At 44.9% G+C, this 21,386-nt stretch overlaps 1 protein-coding gene across 1 annotated transcript in view; it reads left to right on the top strand.

Annotated features, from left to right (window-relative positions):
* The window catches only part of SERPINI2 (serpin family I member 2), a 182,613-nt gene that overhangs the window by 41,192 nt on the left and 120,035 nt on the right, over positions 1-21,386 (top strand). The window contains 1 exon segment of the mRNA XM_069620228.1: positions 8,865-9,095. Coding sequence (XP_069476329.1) covers positions 8,865-9,095 — 231 coding nt within the window.

The raw sequence follows: 21,386 nt of genomic DNA, 5'->3' as shown, positions 1-21,386 counted from the left end.
CGGAGTCCAGCTTAGTCTTAAACTGTGAGCAAACTTTTCATTTTAACAATCTCAAAGTTTCACATTTTTGTCAGTTCGGTACAATATTTTATAAGCATTTTTCTAAAACATACATTTGCTGTGCTTTCTGAATCCACACAATGGTTAGTCTCCGCCTCCAAGGTCTGGGCTGACTCAGAGGTCACATGTCTCTGCTTCCTGCCAGCAGTTTGTTGTCAGTCACACCCGAATTAGCATTTTCTATTCAGCCCAAACATTCCTTTGTCTGCGCTGAGAGCAACAGGCCAGGGTGCCCCTCCTAGTTCCTATTCACAACAGCCTGTCAATCGCTTAGCCAAGGGCAGGGGGAAGTCTCCGTTGACCAGGGAGAAGGTGTGGAATTCGTTTGAATGCAGTGTGGGAAACTTTAACTCTTAACCCAATCTCTACAAATTGTCTTTTCTTATAATATAACTCACATTTTTAACACATACATTAAACAATTTCTTGCTTCGAGTCTTTTCAGAATATAGTTTTAAATTGTATCCACCTCTTAGGATTCTGATAGCAAGTCTTTCTTTGGCATGGTTTGAGTTTCATGTTCAACTTAAAACGCCGGCTTCTGGTAGAGGTGAGTAACGGTATTACACCCATTTTTGACAGATTTCTTCCAGCAAGCAATCCTCAAAAGTATACTTTGTTCAGATATAGATACACTTCCGTGGACCTTATATTTATGTAGATTCCAGAAGGAGAATGATGTTGACCACCCAACAGGGAGGTTGGATCCCTTTGGGTGGTTTATAAGCCATGATTTCTACAAATTTGACACCAAATAAAAACGGATTTTTGAAACCAGCTGTTTCTTTTGCAATGATTTTGCTCTGTGAGCATCCAAATGATGGGTTTTGGCAGTGGTCTCCTGTGTTACCACTGACATAGGCAAAAGTAGATGGTGGCCTATTTTTCAGGTTTTCACTGCGCACTTCCTGGTGATTTCTGGCGAGCAGCATGCTTTCCGGCGGCCATTATGATATTTCTGCTGCCAGCAATGCACAGTGATGTTGCAGGGCTTGGATTAGTGGGTTAAGACATCCCACAGGTGTTTCAAGTTTCAGATGACTAAGGCTATCCACAAGTGCTGTGGCTCCTGATCCCCATCAGGAACCCAGCAAACTCACATGAGGTGAATTACAATAAGGCACACATAAGGACCAGTCTGTACACTGAAAGTACATTTGACCACTGAATAGACTGTTCTGGTGCCACCACCAGACAGGTGTGGAGGTCACTCATATACATCCCAGTTAAAGTTGGTTAATACCATTCCCACATGGGCATTGCTGCAAAACATCTGCATCATGAGACATATACCACTTGAGGAGCACAAAGTGCCCCCGGACTCTGAGGAGAATGATGATGATGCATGGGACGGCTGGCTAACATAGGGTAAACATGCAGAAGGAAGGGATGGACAGCTAATCTGTAATGAAGTGATACAGATTTATTTTTTAAAACATATATGCACATATTTCACTGTAATATAACTCTCTACTACAGTAAAATTTCGGACACAACCCAGATTACTACTCTAAACCTTTTTGTATAAGTGTATTCATGAACCCCAAACCCCAAACCCCATGTCAATGTCATGTTATAGTCATATACCTATCTTTTCTGTGTTTCACTTGTCCTGAAGATGCCTTGGTGAATGTGTGGCAGTGCACTGTGATGGAGACTTCCAGTATGTGAGTATTTTGTGACAGTACATTAAGCTGAGCTGACAGAATCCATGCGATGCATGGTTCCCTAACCTGCCAACACCTCCTCTGCCCAACATGCTTCAGATGTAATTACATGAATTAGCTGGGAGCAGTGATGAGCAAATTCCCTTGTCATCGTGTGCGAGCGCCCCAGCACAGCATCCTGCATTGCCTGAGCATACTGTAGCTGGGGTTCAGCTGGGTAGTCCATCTTCTCCTGCTGCTGTTGCATCCTCATCAGCATTTCCATGGTGACAGGCCAGGCATCTCTAGGGCAGTCGTCAGGATGGTGGACAGGAGAGAAGGTCTCTCCTGAATCTCTCACCTCTACTCCGCCAGCCCCATCAGGTGCAGTGTTATCAGCAATAGTGGCAAATTCATCATCCAGATTGTGATGCCACTGCAGAGCACCAGTGACACATGATTGGGAGGAGTAGTTACCAGAGGTAAGAAGGGAGTAGGTGAAGGCAATATGATCCCAGAGTTACCACAGGCGGGTGTCATTGGACCAACGTTGGTACTGCTGGCTGACTGGCGGTGGTGGCTCTGAGAGGATCTTCCCCATGATGCGTAACCCATGCATTGTAAAGTCCACATGCCTTAGTAGGTGCGTGAATGATCTTTGGTGCACATTACTGTTATTTGTGGAGTGACTGACATGATGTGTTCACTGGATAAAGGATGCATGTAGGCAACCAACTAGGCTTAAGTTGTTTGGTAGCGTCCATCTAGAACATTACGACTTTGACAGGTTTGTAATATTTTCGATAACTACCTGGCTGGACATGGTCATTGGTGATATATCTGATTAAAAGAATATTTAGGGGCTAGTGCTTTGCAAATCTGGTCATCATGTGGGCCTTACCTCTTCTTAGTATAATAGTAAAGTGATGTGTGGGGGGCTGTGACTTGTGCAGTTTATGTTGCAACATTCATATTGCATAACTAGGGTTATATAAGGGTGGTTGGACTTGAGGTTGGTGGTTGTAAAGAACTGGTAGGGGGTGATCTGTACTTCCGCTCTCTATATGGTAGAGGGGAGGCACAGAAGACCCCAGCCTAGATTCTCTATTCGTGTAGCTATGGTCGAGCAATCAAGGCCTAGCTTCTCAGGAGGTGATGCAGGCTGGTTCGTAAGTACAGTGTAGTCCCCAAACCCCCACAAAGGAATGTCCACACACTGTATTGGTTAGAACACAGTCTGTATATAATCAATATTCAAGGTTATGTACACTTATCATAATAACTCACTTTGTACTTAGGAAAATCAACAATGGCAAATATATACAAATCTAAAGTGGTACCACCCTTTGTATTAGATCTCATTAAAGTGCATCAACAATACTGTAACAATGTCACACAGATCAATAGAGTGAAACCAGCAATAGAGAGAGGAGAGAAAATAAGATGGTTGAGCAATAGGCAGAATACTGGCCCCTACCACTAGACACAGTTCTGTGTGGAGATCCCCCCACCTGGGCAACCTGTAAAATAAAGATATAGCACAAGCCCAGTCCATATACTGTTCTGCAAGTCTTATTCCCTCCTATAATGTTTTTACCCCCCCAATGTAGCTGGTGGCGTCGAGTTCTTCGAAGAGGCGTCGACAGATCCTTCTTGAGCGACCCCCTTTCAAGCGGGAGTCACGTATCGTCGAGAGGCGTCGAGAAGCGTCGAGGAACTCGGCGTTCGGCGTCGGGGAATCGACGGCCCTTCTTGAATGCCTTCCCTTTCAAGCGGGAGACGCGGGGCGTCGAACGTCCGACAACAAACAGGGTAGAACGGCATTGATGAGGCGGCAGCTGCGATCCAAGCGGTGCTCGTCGACGACGGAGCGTTGGCGTCCTGCAAGGCAGAGGCGTGCGGGGCACCTCAAAGACAATTGTTCTGGACCGCAAAGATTGTGGAGACGGGGGCCCAGCAAGGGCGTCGAGTCGTTCGAGTCTTTGTGGTCTTCGGGTGGCAGGAAACCCACCGGCAGGTTTCTCCTCGGCGCGTTGGTTGTCCTCGAATTTCTCCGGCAGGATAAAGCGGTCGACGGTGCGGACGAGGGAGTCCTTCGATTCAAATGTTCTTAGGCAAGGAGCGGACAGCTCCGGTCGTCGGCGGCACGGCGTCAAGTGGTTTCCACGGCTGGGCAACACAACTTCGACGGGCCTCCAGCGGTTACACAGACCTGCGAACCCTGGTCGACAGCAATGGACTTCGACGGCGGCGATGTCCGGGTGCTTCACTTTGATCTCCTCGGTGGTCCCGTCTCGGGTCAGCAGCCTTTCGAGGGTCTGACTTCCAGGGTGCTTCGGCGAAGATGTAGCGGTGCTTGATGATCCCTCGGAGCACGGGAAGAGGGGGCCTTACCAGGTCCTCTCTCGGGTCAGTCCTCGACGAATTCAGCAGCTTTCAGATCGGGCGAAGCAAGTGCAACAGCAAGTCTTCTTCTTCCAGCTGGGCGTCTAGGATCAGCAGTTCCAGTTATTCTTAGAGTGGAGACTCAGCTTCTGAACGCTTCTGAACGCTTCTGAACAATTACCAGTGGTGAGAGGTCCCCAGATATACTATTCTGTCTCTCATCCACACTGCTGGCACACACTCAGCAGCCAATCATACAGAAGGGCATTCATGCAGTCAGTCAGCCAATCAGGCACACAGTGCATTAAGGCCACACTCCTCCCTTTCAGACACTCACAACAAGGAATGTGGATTGGGACAAGTACCAAGCCATTCAACACTACACACTGCATTCAGGCCAGTTTCGGGCAGGGCTGTCTCAGTCTTTGTCTCTCATGCCAGAAACCAGACAACCACAACAAGGAGTGTATATTGGTCACACACTCCATTCACCCAGGTCCCACCCACAGGAGGTACCCACAACATACAGTCACTGGGAAGGCTCCAGTCAGTCTAGCTGGGCCTTCACAACAACACCATGTATGGAACTTCCACCCAACAGCCAGTCAGGGGGAAGGGACAGAGTCAGGGCTTCCCAGGACTTTGGGAAACAAGGTAACAGGCAATAGAAAGCAAGAGGCCACAGGGGCCATCTTGTTTCCTATCAGGAATCAACTGATCCCAATGGCAGGGCCTGGGTATCCCAAAATGGAGGACACCCAGAGCACCTGTCAAATTCAGCATGGAGCTGCCACCAGCCCATACCCTGCTCTGTGAGCCACCCACAGGTGCCCAAAAACATACACTAGGGGCACAGGGTTGTACCCCTACCCATGGGTGCCATAAGGGTATCCCATGGGTCTGTTCACCAAACCAAAAGAGAGAGCTGCACTGCCAGGAGTCCCACATGGACTCCTGGGCAGAAAACACGACAGAACACACGATAAAAAGCAGTAAAGGACAAGGATTCAGAGGCCCTGTCCCTCTGATGCATTTCCAGCATCACAGTGGTGTATAGCTGTCTCTCACTATTACATTCTTACCTTCATTGAATGGTTGAAATTCATCTCAACATGGTCTGATTTTCTGGGGCGTACCTGCAAGGGGTCCTCAACCATTTTGCTGTGCTATTGTTGGTGCTGATTCTGCAAGAGACATATTGCCAGGAATGTCAGTTGTGTGCCTGCCTCCTTATGGCTTGGCACTCATGCTTTACATTCACATATCACTGCCCTCATTGTACTCGTTGGTATTCTCCTGAGTCTGCTCGGCTGCCTACTCACACCTCTGCTGCTCTTACTCCCTTGATGCCTGCCATGTGAAGTATGCTGGACACTGTTTTCCTCGCAGGGGAGGTGGTGCAGTGGCTGCAATGTGCCACCTCCATTGGCAGCAGTCTTGGGTCAGTGGGTGGGGAGGAAACTGCTTGAGATGATTCCACCTCTTCTGTCAGTCTTCGGTATCATGCTGCACTGTGTGCACAGCCACTGTGTTGTCCCTTATTCCTCTCCATGGGTTTTATTTCAGTCGATAGATGTTTTATACTGCTGGCAACCCCAAAGCTCTTCCTCTTTGGCCTCCACCTCATCAGTCAAGAACCGTAGCACTGAATTTGCGCTGCTGGCCCTTGTTTTTGGCAACATCAACTTTCCTTTGTCTCCTGGCAATTTTTTTTGCAAGTGTGATACTCAAGTGTCAATGAGAAATAGTGAATTTTGAATGGATTTTAATGGATTATATATTTCAAAATGTCCACCACTTAGCTTTCTGTTTTCGCAATTACGTTATTTCCTTACAGTGTGTATTCCGCCAATTTGTGGCCGCAGATACTGTCATGGCAAATCCACTGGAATAATCGGTGATATAAGTAAATGTTAAAACAAATGTTTTGGTTCGGTACCACTTTTAGATGGTAATTCCACTTGAGGGAACTAACATTACTGCTGGGGAAGCTTACTTGCACTCATGTTCACATAATGGTAGGATATTCATCTGCTCTCCGTGGCACTCATGATAATTCTGTCAGTCAGAATTGCCACTGGTTTTAACACAACATGTAAAATGAGTCCCTGAGTCTTCTGACCAACTCTTAGAGTGAGCGTTCATATCATTGGAACAGGCTCTCATACTATTGAATTCAAAGTGCCATTATTTCCAAATTCTCAAGATCCTTCATTAAACAGAGAAAATGATATAATAAATATAGGCTAACACTTAATACTTAACGTATTTCCATAGTAAAGTAATAATATTCATCATAAAGAGCTCCACAGTTGAACATTTCAAAGTACCTTGCATGAATAACATAATTATTCATAGCATAGTTTGATACATGCATATATTTTCAAGCCATCAGTTTTATAGCTGAGCCGAAACATGTTTCGCTCAGTTAATAAGCTTTAAATACAGTCTATCCTACCAACGAAGGAAGAAAGAGATTAGTCTGTCCATCTAAATGGTTTACATGGGATGTTTAGAAAACCTTGGTCTGCTTCTCCATTCCTAAAGCCCAATGTTAGACAGAGGATGCCAGGTTTAAATCCTTGCTCTACCTCCCTTTCCCTGCTTTGGCTGACAGACCTGAAGTGGCCACTGATTTACCAGCCGTCATATGTTGAGTGTGAATTAATGGTGCCACCGTCTGTAAAAGAATCCTGAATGTGTTAACATAATCATTATCTTAAAGAGTCCAATGGCATGCTTGACTTGAGAAGAGTGAATAATATCCTCTGGAATGTGGAAAGTTAGACCTGGCGTATTTCCCATTATCACCTCTCTGTGTTAGCTTTCTATCTGCTGTTCCATAAAGTATATAAAAATGTGTTGTGTACTTCGGAGGGTATTAATTTAGCTGTAACCAAATCCTGAGTTATTCCTCCTTATTGTTCGCAATCCCCAATGAGATAAGATAATACTTTTGTATTTGAGGTAATCAGAGTTTCTAAGTCTTGCCATCTTTTATTCCACATGTAGAGGAAAATTGAAACATCACTATCCCTCTCGAATATAGGAAAACGTAATGGCTATTACGTAATTGCCGTAAGCACGCTAATTCCTCACATATATTTTGTAAAGTGATTGATTCTAAAGTAACTTGATTCTTCATCTGGTAATCGCTGAGTTGTAAATTATAATTTAACATTAGGTTGTATTACTCTAATTATTAGCCTACAATATGAAAATGAGAAGTTCTCAACATTTTATAATTATTCAGATTAATGTTGACCATTTTGCATGAATGTGTATAATTTATCAGAAACATATCTATACTACCATCGATTGCAATATATTTAGAAAAAACGAATGACCTCATAACATATATAGTCATGTGTGGCATAACGGGTCATACACTAGTTTTTATAATGATTGTACTCACTGTTCTTCAGGATTGATTAATAGGTCTTCTGATGTAACAAATCTCACCATCATTACTGTGTAAGAGTTATGCAAGCCACTGCATACCTACTCATTTATAGGAAATGGTTAACTGACACATAAATTGCATAGCAATTGATGTGTGTCGAGGTACACATACAATTGTATTGAAGATATCATTTTAAAAAACATGCATTTCTCAGTCTGTGTTTGATCTTTTTATTGCTGTCGAAAAGACTCAAATCCAGCAATGTTGACATCTTACTCTTCACACCTTGTCACCTCCTTTTGGTATATCCCTTTAAATATGAAGTTTGCCATATTGCCATTGTGATGTTTATCTAGCCATTATTGTATGATGTCCATTTTTAATCCCGCTGAGATATTTTTATATTTCATCTTTTAATTGCTGTTTCGTACTTAATATGTATTAGTGATTGCATTCACAGATAACCATGTACACCAAATATGCTGATTTACAGTTGATAAAATGTGCAATCACGTGTGTATGCTGTCCTGCTCAAACTTTATCATATGTTTTGTTCAGAGCATGAGGACATGCAGAACAAGACCAGTATTTGAAAAACCTATTAGGTTTTAATCGAATCGACATGCTTGATGCTGTTACGCAGAAAAGACGAGATCGGAACACAAAAGGACTTTCAGAGTCTGTGTAAAGATATGGGACAGCAATGTGGATTTAGGCTTTCGTTTGGCTACACACACATATTGTGCAAAATTAAAGGAAGGAAAATTGAATCTTGCATGCATCAATGATCAAACAACAAAGAATGATTTTCCACTGAACAGTAATAACGTTACTTTCGGGCCCGTATTCACCTCAGTCATGTTTAATTTTGGAAGACAACACTATTCAAATAAAAAAACAACTCTTCTTTAAAATCTGCATATTCTGTTTCAGCTGTACAACACCTGCCATGGAATGTGGTCTGCCATGTTGGCCTGAAGCCAAGCAAGGCAACACATGAGTTAGATACCTGCATCCTCCTCGCAAATTCACATATTGCGTTAGTCTACTACAAAACAAATTGCACTCCACAAGCTCAGAAACTATGCACAGAGCTGAAAGTATCGGCCCACACTGTGCCATGGTCCACGCGCACTCTGTTAACAAAGGCATCTTAATAAAGCCGCATGTTGTTTAGACCCAATTTGAAAGCAGCATCCAAATGATCCTTAAAATTACATCATTTCATGAAGAGATTTTCAGTCCATAACGAATTTTCGACGCATAATTTTCCTCTCACTAAACAGCTCCACTTGTTAGAATGTTGATGACTAATGAGCCTTTGGTAATGTTGTTTTTGTTGAACGTTATAATGCGTGCATTTCCTTTAGGTGAGGAATTATCCAGCCTCAAAACTCTCTTGGCAGCCAACTCTGACCAGAATAAAGCGTTCACGCTTAATTTTGCCACTGCCCTCTTCCTACAAAATGGATTTAATCTGAACGAGGGGTATCTCCATAGCAACAGGGATGTTTTTCATAGTTCTATAAAGCTGGTGAACTTTCAAGATTCAAAGACTTCTGCGCAGGTAATAAATGCATGGGTGGAAAGCAAAACGCACGGTAAACAGAGCACGTTTTTATTAAGTAAACTGTTTTCTCCAGCACTCAGTCGGGTACAATAGTATATTACGGATGTTTACTTGACTTCTAACTTGTTATCTGCAATGCCTTACTCTCACGTGCCAGCTACAGACAGCATGTCACTTTAAACTGGGGGCGTGGGGTATGATGGGTGTAATTCTAGAAGCGTAATGTCTGTCACATTTGTACTTGATACTTTTATGATTTATTTTAAAAGCTTTGCAGTCGTTCCCTTGGAAATGCTCCAGCACTCCAAGTTAATGTGACAAGTATTATTAAGTACGGTTTGAGAATCAATAGGCAGGGCCTTGAAAGACACATGCATAATTTCTCACACACTCTCTGCAGATCATTAGCAAACCCCAGCCATGCGTTCACCTTGGCCTTCTAGCATGCCAAACAGCCATCTCTTAAAAGAAATAGTCAGCTTTCTGTGCATTCAAGTACAGTATATGAGGTTCCCAAATAGGGGAATGACCAACCATGTATAAAATCGATTTGGATTCGTAAAGGAGCTGGAAATATATTTATAGCAGGTATATTCATCACAAACTCCGGAATGTGACATTAAACACCCCTATAGACCTAGCCTTGCCATCAGTTACAGATTATTCTGCAATATTTACCTAGTGTCCGCACTTTAAATGCATCTGCTTTTCGCTGCCCCTGCTAGCATATATTGTGGATTTGTGGAAAAGTGATTACATTGCTGACCTTGGAAAGTAGAGCTGGCTTCTGATCCCAGCTCCAGCACTTGACTCTGAGCAAATCACCTAATTTCCCTGTCCCTCAGGTTGTAAACATGTGCGATAGAAATATACAGAGATGGAAGTGTAATATAAATCATTGGCACGCCATACCACTATTTTGTTTGCATTTTACAGAGGGAACCTTTAGTTAAAGGAATCTGGGCCTCATTACGAGAACAGCGGTAGCCATGGAGCTGCCACAGTTCCGCGCTCCATTACCGGGTTCCTGCAATGGGGACTTACCGGGTTACTCCGAGATAGGAGGACCCGGTAAGTCCTCCATGCAGGAACCCTTGCCCATTCCCATTTGAGCCCCCATAGGGCTCAATTGGAATGGGGAGGGAGGTAATAACGAGCAGATTACATCTGGCCCGTTATTGCCTCCCTCTTCCCCTCGCGGGACCCGGAAACCACGGCTGGTTTTCATGACCCTGTCTGAGAAAAGAAAGAGAGTGATGGGGAAACTAAATCATGAAGATCTCTGTGAGCTTAAAACATCTTACCATACCATTAACACAAGCATGGAAAATCTGGGACATACCCAGTTAGAGAAAGGGCAAAAAAAGGCTATGGGAGTGCCCCTTCAAAGTTTGAGCTCTGGATGGAAAAACTCAAACAAAGAAGAAAACACCAACATCATTAATGTGCCCTCTTTAACACGATTAAGAACTTACGCCAAGGAAAGAATAACAGATCAGAGGTCATCCAGATTGGACTGTTCCCAATATCCTGGGTCTAAAACCCTGAATTCCAAATGCAGCACTTCACGCACATTAAAACTGGAGAGAATTTTGGATAAAGAGGATGACCTAATATTAAACAGGAAAACAGTTATGGAACTTCTCCATTGTATCCCAAATCTGCAGCAAGTGATTTGAAAAGATTTGAGGATTATCGAATATGGCAATGCGAAACGCATGAACAGCATATATCTCCACATGCCATCACCAGTGGTAAGGGGATGTTGTGAGACGCTGCCGAAAGCCTGCTAACTCCGGCAAAAGTTCTTGTGGACGTACCAGCTCAATCATTGGAACAAGAGATTGAAATTAGGGAGGATAAAGCAAGAGATGAATGAATCAGCAAGACAGTGGCACAAAGGAGACCAAAAGATACGCAAGCACTTCAAGACCCACTGGAGACAGGTTGTGTCCCCTATGGCCCAAAATTCAATCTAAAAGTTACAATCCTACTGGACAGATCCACGAACCAAGACAGAGGGATCAGAATTCCCTCAAAGGATTCAGAACGGAAAAAAAGAGTCATCAAACTGGTCGTGGCTTCCTGGTGCCTTGTCTCACCGCGAACATGCATAGCCACCCGAGACCTTGCCCCTTCCCTGGCAAAAGGAAGAGAGTCAACTTCATTTGAGGGCTGAAAGATGGCCTTATGGAACACAGAGGCTTCAAACATCTGACTTCAAAGGGTGATGTAAACCTGGGGAACTATGACCTACTATGTTTCCAGGAGAACTGGCTAAGCGAGAAACCAACACTTGATGGGTATCTATGTAACCATCTTCAGCCCAGCAGAAAAAGGGCAAATGTGGAGACCCACCTCTGGGTTATTAACACAGTTGAAATCTCGCAGTAACCTTACTTTTAAAAAAAACAATCTTCTCAAACCTAATTCCTCAAGAACTCTTAGTGTGTTGGCAGCAGCCAGTGAACAGCAAGGTCCAAAATAAGCCATCCACCATGGTAATAATAAATCTATATGGGAACCCACAAGCCACCGCCAATGAGGCTTTGTTGGACTTGACCGCTGGTCTGATAGATGATGCATACATAATCCAGCAAACCCCATACATCATCTTATGTGGTGACTTAAATGCTAGAATGCTAGATGTCGAAAAGACAAACACACAAAGGGCAGGAGCCAAGGGGGATCCGTATCTGTGGCGAGAGGAATTTCTTGGATTTAACTCGTGGTCTCGATAGACATGCATATGCCAAATGGCCAAACCAAAGGGGATGTACCCCACAGGCTACATGGGAGAGACTAGACCAACTAGCAGTAATCAACTACATCTTTGTATCCAGGAGCCTTTTGCCCTTTGTCACATCATTGAAGGTGGTGAACATGACAAACACCGACCACAATTTGCTATACATGAGCTAGTCCACAGCAGCGGAACGTGATAGACAAGTAATGGCTCTTTCGGGGATAGAATGCAATGGTGGATCCAGACTGAAAATGGCCAAGTCAGCAATAGCCAACCTGACAACAGATTACATAAGAGATGGCTCAAAGGTCGAATACACCCCTCTGTTGGAATGTTATCAAATAGAACAAAAGGGAACTCAGATCGAGAAAAAAACAGAACTCATGCATACGATGCCATTCTTGTTGAGAAAAGTAGAACCCTAAGAAAAGTCAGACGAGCAGCGGCTAAATCAAATCTCGCAAATAACCGAGAAAAAGTAATTATGTCAGTCAAGCTCTACAAAAACTGGCTGCACATAGCAAAAATGTATCAACACAATGCTGAAACAATGTTAAAAGCGAGCTGCGGAAACAAGGTCAAAGACTTCTGGTCTTCAGTTAGGTCCATCGTAGGCCCGTCCATCGATCTGCAGTTGAACAGTGTCCGAGAACAAGATTGGGTAACTCACTTCTCAAACCTCTTTAGTGACAAGAAGAGCTTTGCCTTTTCACCGCAAACATGCATGACTGATCCATGGGACATTCCCCACGAGGCAGCAGATCTACAGGTGAAAATACAGAAACTAAATGGCTCACGGGCTCACGGGCCCCCGACCCCGACGGATTAACCAATGCAATGATGAAAGAACATCCGGAAGGGTGGGCAAACTTCATCCACAAACTTTTCGAGCAAATCACCCAAACGCACCAGAACCGAAGATCTTGGAAAAAAAAGGCAATTGTGGTCCCAATTTTTAAGCTGGGAGAGAGCGAAAACCCAAAGAATTATTGCCCCTTTGCCTTTCTTGACGTAATTGGAAAGCCTACAACGGCTGCAAGAATGGATTAAGGATGCTGGATGTAACAATCCCTTCCAAACTGGCTTTGTCATTGGCATTTGTACAGCGATAAACATCTTGCTACTCAGCATTTTGAAGGGTAAAGTGAGACAGGGTAAACCAAGGATCTTAGTGGCTTTTGTCGATCTTGTCCAAGCATTCGACCAAGTAAACCGACAGTGACTGTGGGAAAATGTTGCACCCAAAGACTGCCAAAAATCCATTTTGTAACCCCTGATAGCCCTACATTCACAGACCAGTATGAAAGTATGACTGAACCAGTCTGGGCGTCTATCAACTGAAATCCCTACAGCCAAGAGGCATGAAACATGGATGCCCAATCGTCCCGGCCTTGTTTAACTCCTTTCTGGCTTATATGCAGCATCCACAGGCTGCGATCAGATCTTTTCCAGCAACTATTGAAGGTGTCCATCTAACCCGTCTACTGTACGTTGACGATATGATCATCATAGATCAAACTCCAGTGCGCCTTCAGCGACAGTTGAATAATCTTGAAAATTATATTGACAAGAACGATTTGGAGATAAACACAGAGAAAATGAAAATAATGTGCTTCGAAAGAATAAAAAGGCACAAAGAAAATCTAAAATGGTTCCTGGGCCATACGCCAATCGAACAAGTTAAATCTTTTAAATATTTGGGAGTCTGGTTTAACAACAGTGCAGTAGAAACCCTGATAGTGGAACACCCCAGAGGGAAACAAAGACCTTGCCAAGCCATCGCAATGAATATAAAGTTTGGCTGTTTTCCAATGCTACCTGTGATAAATTAATACAAATCAAAAGTGGCCCCCTCGCTGATGTATGGTGCAGATGCGATGCTAAACATCCCGGATAAATTATGGCATCTGTGTCACGACCCGTGACCCAAAACCCCACTGGCATGGTCACATGCCAGGTAGGGTTAAGACTCAGGGTTCACTTAGGGCCCCAAGGGCCTTGCACTATCCTCATGGACTCTCTTGGAGTCAGTCCTGGCGCCTTTGGCACCAGGCTCATGTTCAGATTGGGAAACAGTCTTGAAAGACTACTTTTCTTTGGAGGCCTGCAGCCAACATGGAGGCACCCACACAGCCTAGTTCCTAGAACCAGACTGTGCGGTGCAGTGTTTTGGGTGTGATAGCCCAGACTACTTTACCTGGACTACTTAACTAGAGGGCTATCTAAACCACACCCAAGTTACAGAACGTGCTTCGCGTTATTCTGCAGCCAGCAGCGTGACGCTCATCGTGTCCAGAGATCAGAATCCACCGATCCTTGAACAGTGGACCTGCAGAGGAGGCAAAAGAACATCATTAGCAGTCTCTGCTTACCTGCAGCTTCCAATCCGTCGAGTATCCGTCTTCCTGCAGCTTGCGGTCTTTCATCCAGTCTGCAGCATCACCGGGACATCATGCACGCACCAGAACGAAGCACCTGGAGGGAGAGAGAAAGAAGGACAACGTTAAAACAGGTTACGCACGGCATTTACGGCAGTAATCACGAGAACTTCACCTGGCTAGACATTTCTTGGCCGGCACCGCTCCGGAAATCTTGACACGCCCAGAAAGACCATCGTGACCTGAAAAGGAATAAAGAACACAGGTTAGCAAAAGAAGACATTACCGCGCCGCACTTCGCGCTTAACCTACCATCCATCACACGCTCCTGCGTCCATCATCCGGGTAGGAGCCCAATCCAAGCTGCGCATCCACCGAACCTATGTGCACCTAAGGGGGAATAAATAAGGAAAAGACATTAATAGCAAGAAAGGAAAGCAAGGACATTTTAAGATTGCTTTAACCAGACTTACCTCCTTAAAGACACTTGAATGCGTTAGAAGCAGTGAAGTTAACTCAGTCGCTCAAACCCGCAGAAAACTACGAGCCCCTGCACAGAAGGCAGGATGGAGGGCACGCAGACATCACAACAAGGTGAGGAGTGGGCCATCAGATCGAATACAGGGAGCAGGATGAGGAAAACGAAATCTGTTCCTAAGTCCAGTCCTCCTGTGTTTTCAGGGTTGACCTCCATAGAAGACACAATCCGGAATCGGGAAGGGTCCAGGGTGAATCCGGCAACCAGAGCATAAGGGCGTCCCCGTGGATATCAGGTGAGCGTAACAGAACGCAAAGCCTCTATAACATTATCCACCTGGATGCCATGGAGACTTCTGAAATGGACCAACTGGCCCAGTTATTAGGACAATTACGTCCCGAAGTGCATTCGGCTAGGCACGAGACTAATACCCTGTGAAGGGATCTTGTTGTCCCCAAGGATCGCACTGAGGAAATCAGCAGGCAATTATTATAATCACAGGTCCGAGAAGCTCCATTACCCGGGAATAATCCACCGGCGCAGGCCACCACATCATTTGCCATTCCAGTACAAATCACCTTACCCGGGGCAATACCGTTAGCACCGCCAGAACGGTTTTCAGGTGACCCAAAAAAGTATGCTGCGTTTATGAATCAATGTCGTCTTCATTTCCTCTGCAGACAGGGCGCATTCCCTAACGATCAGGCACGAGTAGCATTTATTTTGTCTTATCTGAGCGGTAGTGCAGCAGACTGGTCAGTGCCGCTAGTGAGCTATGATGATCCGTTAATACGTGACTTTGGGGGTTTTCAGAGGGAAATGGAAAAACTCTTTGCTCGACACACCCATGAACAAGCTGTAGACAATTAACTTTTGTCACTCCAGCAAGGGAATGAAGACTTACTAACATACATAGAAACCTTTAATAGATTAGTGGCTGAAACCAGGTGGCCTGAAGACAAGAGAACCACATTATTTCACCGAGGCCTTCGAGGGGAATTAAAGGACGTATTGGCTCAGGTGGTTGATCCACCTAGGGACTGTAGTGAATTTATCAACCTGGTGGTGCAACTAGATCATCGACTACAGGATCAGAAAGCAGATCGGTCCAGATCAGATACACGGGCTGTGTATCTTCGAACCAAGGATGCAACTCCACGCACGTCAGAGAATACCACAGATCCAATGCAAATCGGAGGCATACAACAACCGTTAACAAAAGCTGAAAGAGACAAGAGAAGCCAACAGCAGTTATGTTTGTACTGTGGACAATCAAGGCACTTCCTAAAAGACTGTCTGATAAAACCCTCCAAGCTAATTGTGGGAGCTACAGAAAAGGATGAGAGTAAGGAGTCGGAAAACTACATAGCTCGACAAAAGTAGAGGTCAGTTTGTCGAGTGAGAAGAATGAGCCACCGACCTCACATTTTGCAATACCAGTGATCCTAATCAATCACCAACAACCATCAAGGATGCATACCGTTGAAGCTTACATAGACAGCAGAGCAGTTGAGAATTACATTGATCGAGATCTGGCCGCACGGCTGGGACTTCCCTTATGTTTTAAGCCGAACACAGAAAAGGTAACCACGGTGGATGGGACAGAAATTGTTTCCGGACCAGTAACCCAATGTACAGCAGGAATAACCCTGCTGTGCCAGGATGGACACAGAGAAACAATTTCCTTTGGTCTCATCAAGGCACCTCAGTTTCAGCTTATATTAGGGATGCCATGGCTAGTTGCTCATAAACCTCGGAAAGATTGGCGTGCAAGAAGATTGACTTTTCCTCGTGATTGCGTTTCCACCTGTTATTTCCAAGAAAACAAATCCAGTTTCAATCTTCCTACGAGTCCTAGAATCGGCATATCTGCACTTGGCGCAACCAGCACTCTCCTTGAAGAATACCAGGATTTCCAGGATGTGTTCCAGAGGGAACAAGCTAATACACTACCGCTGCACAGGTCTTATGACTGTCAGATTGACCTAATACCTGGTGCACATATCCCTTGTGGCAGAATCTATGCGCTCACAGAACCAGAAAACCAGCATCTAAAATCCTATCTGGACCAGTACTTGGCAAATGGGTTCATTCGCCCATCTAAATCACTGGCAGCCAGTCCCCTATTCTTCACAGCAAAGAAGGAAGGGGACTTGAGAACCTGTATTGACTATCGCGCATTGAACCAGATCACTGTGAAGAACCGTTACCCCCGACCACTTATTCCCGAGATGCTGGATCAAGTCAAAGATGCCCAGATTTATACTACGTTAGACCTCAGAGGAGCGTACCACCTGGTCTGAGTTAAAAAAGGAGATGAATGGAAAACGGCCTTCCGTACCAAATATGGGTTGTTTGAGTACCAGGTAATGCCTTTCGGACTTTGTAGTGCCCCGGCAGCGTTCCAATACTTTATGAACGACGTCCTAAGGGAATTGATTGATGTTTGCGCCCTGGTCTACATAGACAACATTCTAGTGTATTGAACCTCGAAACAAGACCATGTCAAGCATGTCCGCGCTGTCCTTGCCAAACTGCGCCAACATCGACTATATGCAAAACTTGAAAAATGTTTTTTCCACGTAACCGAAGTAGAATTTCTGGGTTTCATTCTTACTTCGAAAGGCATCTGAATGGATGTACACAAGGTGGATGCCATTCTTTAATGGCCTTCTCCGACCTTGTTAAAAGAGGTCCAGAGCATGCTGGGCTTTGCAAACTTCTACCGTCGGTTCATTCCGGACTTCTCTCAGATTGTGCATCTGATCACGTTACTTCTATGAAAAAACAATAAAGAATTATTGTGGACAGAAGACGCCGAAAAGGCCTTCCAAGAACTTAAGGAAAAGTTCATCTCAGCCCCGATTTTGTGACATCCTCGTCCGGATCTTCCTTACATTGTGGAAACGGATGCCTCCAGCATGGCTATGGGGGCGGTTCTTTGTCAGAGGGACCCTGAAACTGGCTAATTGCACCCCGTGGCCTTCTGGTCGTGAAAATTCAGACCCCCTGAACTCAATTATGCCATCACTGATGAGGAACTGCTTGCTATAAAATCTGCCTTTAAGGCATGGTGACATGACCTCTTGGGAGCCAGTTATACAGTCACGGTAATCACAGATCATCGGAACCTACAATATTTGAAAACAGCGAAAGCACAATCCTTACGCCAATTACGATGGGCCCTTTTCTTCGCTGAGTATGACTACATGATCACTTATGAACCAGGCGTAAGAAACAGAAAAGCAGACGCACTATCCCGCATGGGCATCGACGAGTAAGTATATGCAACCCCAGATCCAGTAGCCATTATTCCTGAGGTCAAGCTCTTAGGCCTCACTACAGCTTTAACACAAACTGAGCTTAAAAACGTGATCCAATGTGAAATAACACCTAACGAACTACAGGAATGGCATACCAAAGGAAAACAATACACTGTTAAAGATCAACTGCTATATTTTGATGAACGCCTGTTTGTGCCTAAAACAGAGCAACAGCAACTAATCATTTCGGACTATCACGATTCTCTGATAGAAGGTCATCCCGGGATTGCTAAAACCCTAGCCAAAGTGAAGTGCAATTATTGGTGGCCTACTTGGCAGCGAGACATCATCCAATATGTTCAATCTTGTGGAGCGTGTGCACAAAACAAGTCACTAAAACAAAAACCAGCTGGCCTCCTGCAACGATTAGAAATTCCTCCTGCACCTTGGCACACACTTTCTCTCGACTTTATTACCAATTTGCCTCCCAGCCAAGGGTTCAATTCCATTTTAGTAGTAGACGACTTATTTTTTAAAATGGCACACTTTATCCCTTTCAAAGGACTCCCAGATGCATCCCATCTAGCAAAAGTGTTCCTGGAAAACATTATCAAACTGCATGGATTTCCTTCAGTCCTGGTCTCTGATCGAGGCAGCCAATTCGTATCTACCTTCTGAAAAAACTGCTGCTCTATGGCTCAAATCGACATCCGGCTATCCATCAGCCAACACCCCAAAACAGATGGTCAAACAGAAAGGACCAACCAGACTCTCGAAAAATACCTACGGTGCATGCTGCACCAAGTCAAAGGAACCTGGAAAGATCTATTATGGATAGCCGAATATGCTTACAACAGTTCATTGCATTCCAGTACTGGTCAAACACCTTTCTACACCTTCTACGGCAGACATTCACGTACTTCCGAACTAGACAGCCCTCCCAGTCTGGAAATGCCAGCAGTAAAGACTCTTCGTGCAAACATCACTCAGGCCTTTAAAAAGGCAACAGAACAGTTAATCCAAGCCAAAAACAAGCAAAAATGTTTTGCTGACCAACATCGGAAAAAGGCCCCTGACTATCAGGTAGGAGACAAGGTTTGGCTAGCCGCAAAATATATACCTCTAAAAGGAACCCAGACTTTTCGTCCTCGCTATTTGGGACCTTATTCTGTTCAAGCCATCCTAAATCCAGCAGCTGTTAAACTAGCATTACCAGCCCACATGCAAATTCACCCAGTATTCCACGTTTCACTTCTAAAACCAGTGCAACCCGGTACACGAGTTAAGCCACGACCTGAACCCATTATGGTCGATGGAGAACCCAAATTCGAAGTGAAAGAAATCCTGGATTCCAAATATACCAGATCCAAACTATACTATCTAGTCAATTGGAAGGGTTACGGCCCTCAGGACAGATCTTGGGAACCTAGTGAGAACATTCATGCACCATATTTGATTAGACTATTTCATCGAAACTTTCCAGCCAAACCTGGACCAGGCAGGAGAATCACCTTAGGAGGGGCCTTGGGGGGAGTGCTGTCACGACCCGTGACCCAAAACCCCACTGGCATGGTCACATGCCAGGTAGGGTTAAGACTCGGGTTCACTTAGGGCCCCAAGGGCCTTGCACTATCCTCATGGACTCTCACAGGCTCATGTTGAGATTGGGACACAGTCTTGAAGGGACTACTTTTCATTGGAGGCCTGCAGTCAACATGGAGGCACCCACACAGCCTTGTTCCTAGAACTAGACTGTGCGGTGCAGTGTTTTGGGTGTGGTAGCCCGGACTATTTTACCTGGACTACTTTACTAGAGGGCTATATAAACCACACCCAAGTTACAGAACGTGCTTCGCGTTATTCTGCAGCCAGCAGCGTGGCGCTCATCGTGCCCAGAGACCAGAATCCGGCGATACTTGAACAGCGGACCTGCAGAGGAGGCAAAAGAACATCATTAGCAGTCTCTGCTTACTTGCAATTTCTAATCCATCGAGTATCCGTCTTCCTGCAGCTCGCGGTCTTTCATCCAGTCGGCAGCATCACAAGACATCATGCACGCACCAGAACGAAGCACCTGGAGGGAGAGAGAAAGAAGGACAACGTTAAAACAGGTTACTGGGCATTTCTTGGCCGGCTCCACTCTGGAAATCTTCACACGCCCAGAAAGACCATCGCGACCTGAAAAGGAATAAAGAACACAGGTTAGCAAAAGAACACATTACCGCGCTACACTTCGCGCTTAACCTACCATCCATCACACGCTCCTGCGTCCATCATCGGGTAGGAGCCCGATCCAAGCTGCCCATCGACTGAACCTCTGTGCACCTAAGGGGGAATAAATAAGGAAAAGACATTAATAGCAAGAAAGGAAAGCAAGGACATTTTAAGATTGCTTTAACCAGACTTACCTCCTTAAAGACACTTGAATGGGTTAGCACCAGTGAAGTTAACTCGGTCGCTCAAACCCGCAGAAAACTACACGCCCCTGCACAGAAGGCAGGACGGAGGGCATGCCACACATCACAACAAGGTGAGGAGTGGGCCATCAGATTGAATCGAGGGAGCGGGGGGGAGGAAAACGAAATCTGTTCCTAAGTCCAGTCCTCCTGTGTTTTCAGACCCGACCTCTATAGAAGGCACTATCCGGAATCGGGAAGGGTACAGTGTGAATCCGGCAACCAGGGCATAAGGGCGTCCCTGTGGATACCAGGTGAGCCTAACAGTCTTCTAGAGGGACTATTTTGCAAAAGGGTCTTAAGGGTTCTGACATCAACACCCATCTCGGCCATATCCAAGGAGCTTGCTCTTCTATCTTTAAAGGATGTGGTGGACTGACACAGCCTATCACTGTTTCGAAAGTGCCTTTTGCCTTCTCGTTCCCTAATCGTGGACATCATTAATAAAAAACTAATGGAAGAGTCCAACGTAACTGTAAAAACTTGGGCAAAAAATAACAGAGAGAAACTGAGGGAAATCGAATATACTGGAGACGACCTAAAACGGAACACAACGAGGGTAAAAAAGAGACTAGGAGAGACTGATTGGATACTCACCCTTGCAAGTGCATCTCGATACCAAGCAACTGCACATTTAGGAGCTGAAACACGAAATGAAGTGCTCCTCCAGGATACTTTACAAAGTTCCCAAACAGATTCTACCGTAATAATTTCCTTAGAACACGTTTGAACCTTTTACCAACAAACAAAATCATTGCAGCATAAGATAAATCCAAATTGAACCTGTGTCGATTCTGTAGAGGGAAACCCACTGTTGAAACCACAAAACATCTTCTCCTATACTGCTCTGGCCTTACTGGGAGAGAACAAAACTACTTGGCCAACTGATGCAGCAGTTTCCCTCGCATGACGCAGAGGAATGGTGGGCTGCTCTAATAAGTGGAGAAAGAACAGCACTTGTTTTAGCGGTTGTCTCGTTTATGGACAAAATACTCCTGTAA

The sequence above is a fragment of the Ambystoma mexicanum genome, chromosome 10 (assembly GCF_040938575.1).
Source record: "Ambystoma mexicanum isolate Mex_15411 chromosome 10, UKY_AmexF1_1, whole genome shotgun sequence".
Lineage (NCBI taxonomy): Eukaryota > Metazoa > Chordata > Amphibia > Caudata > Ambystomatidae > Ambystoma > Ambystoma mexicanum.
Note: the sequence above shows the minus strand (reverse complement) of the source record. Positions and strands in the feature narration are given on the sequence as shown.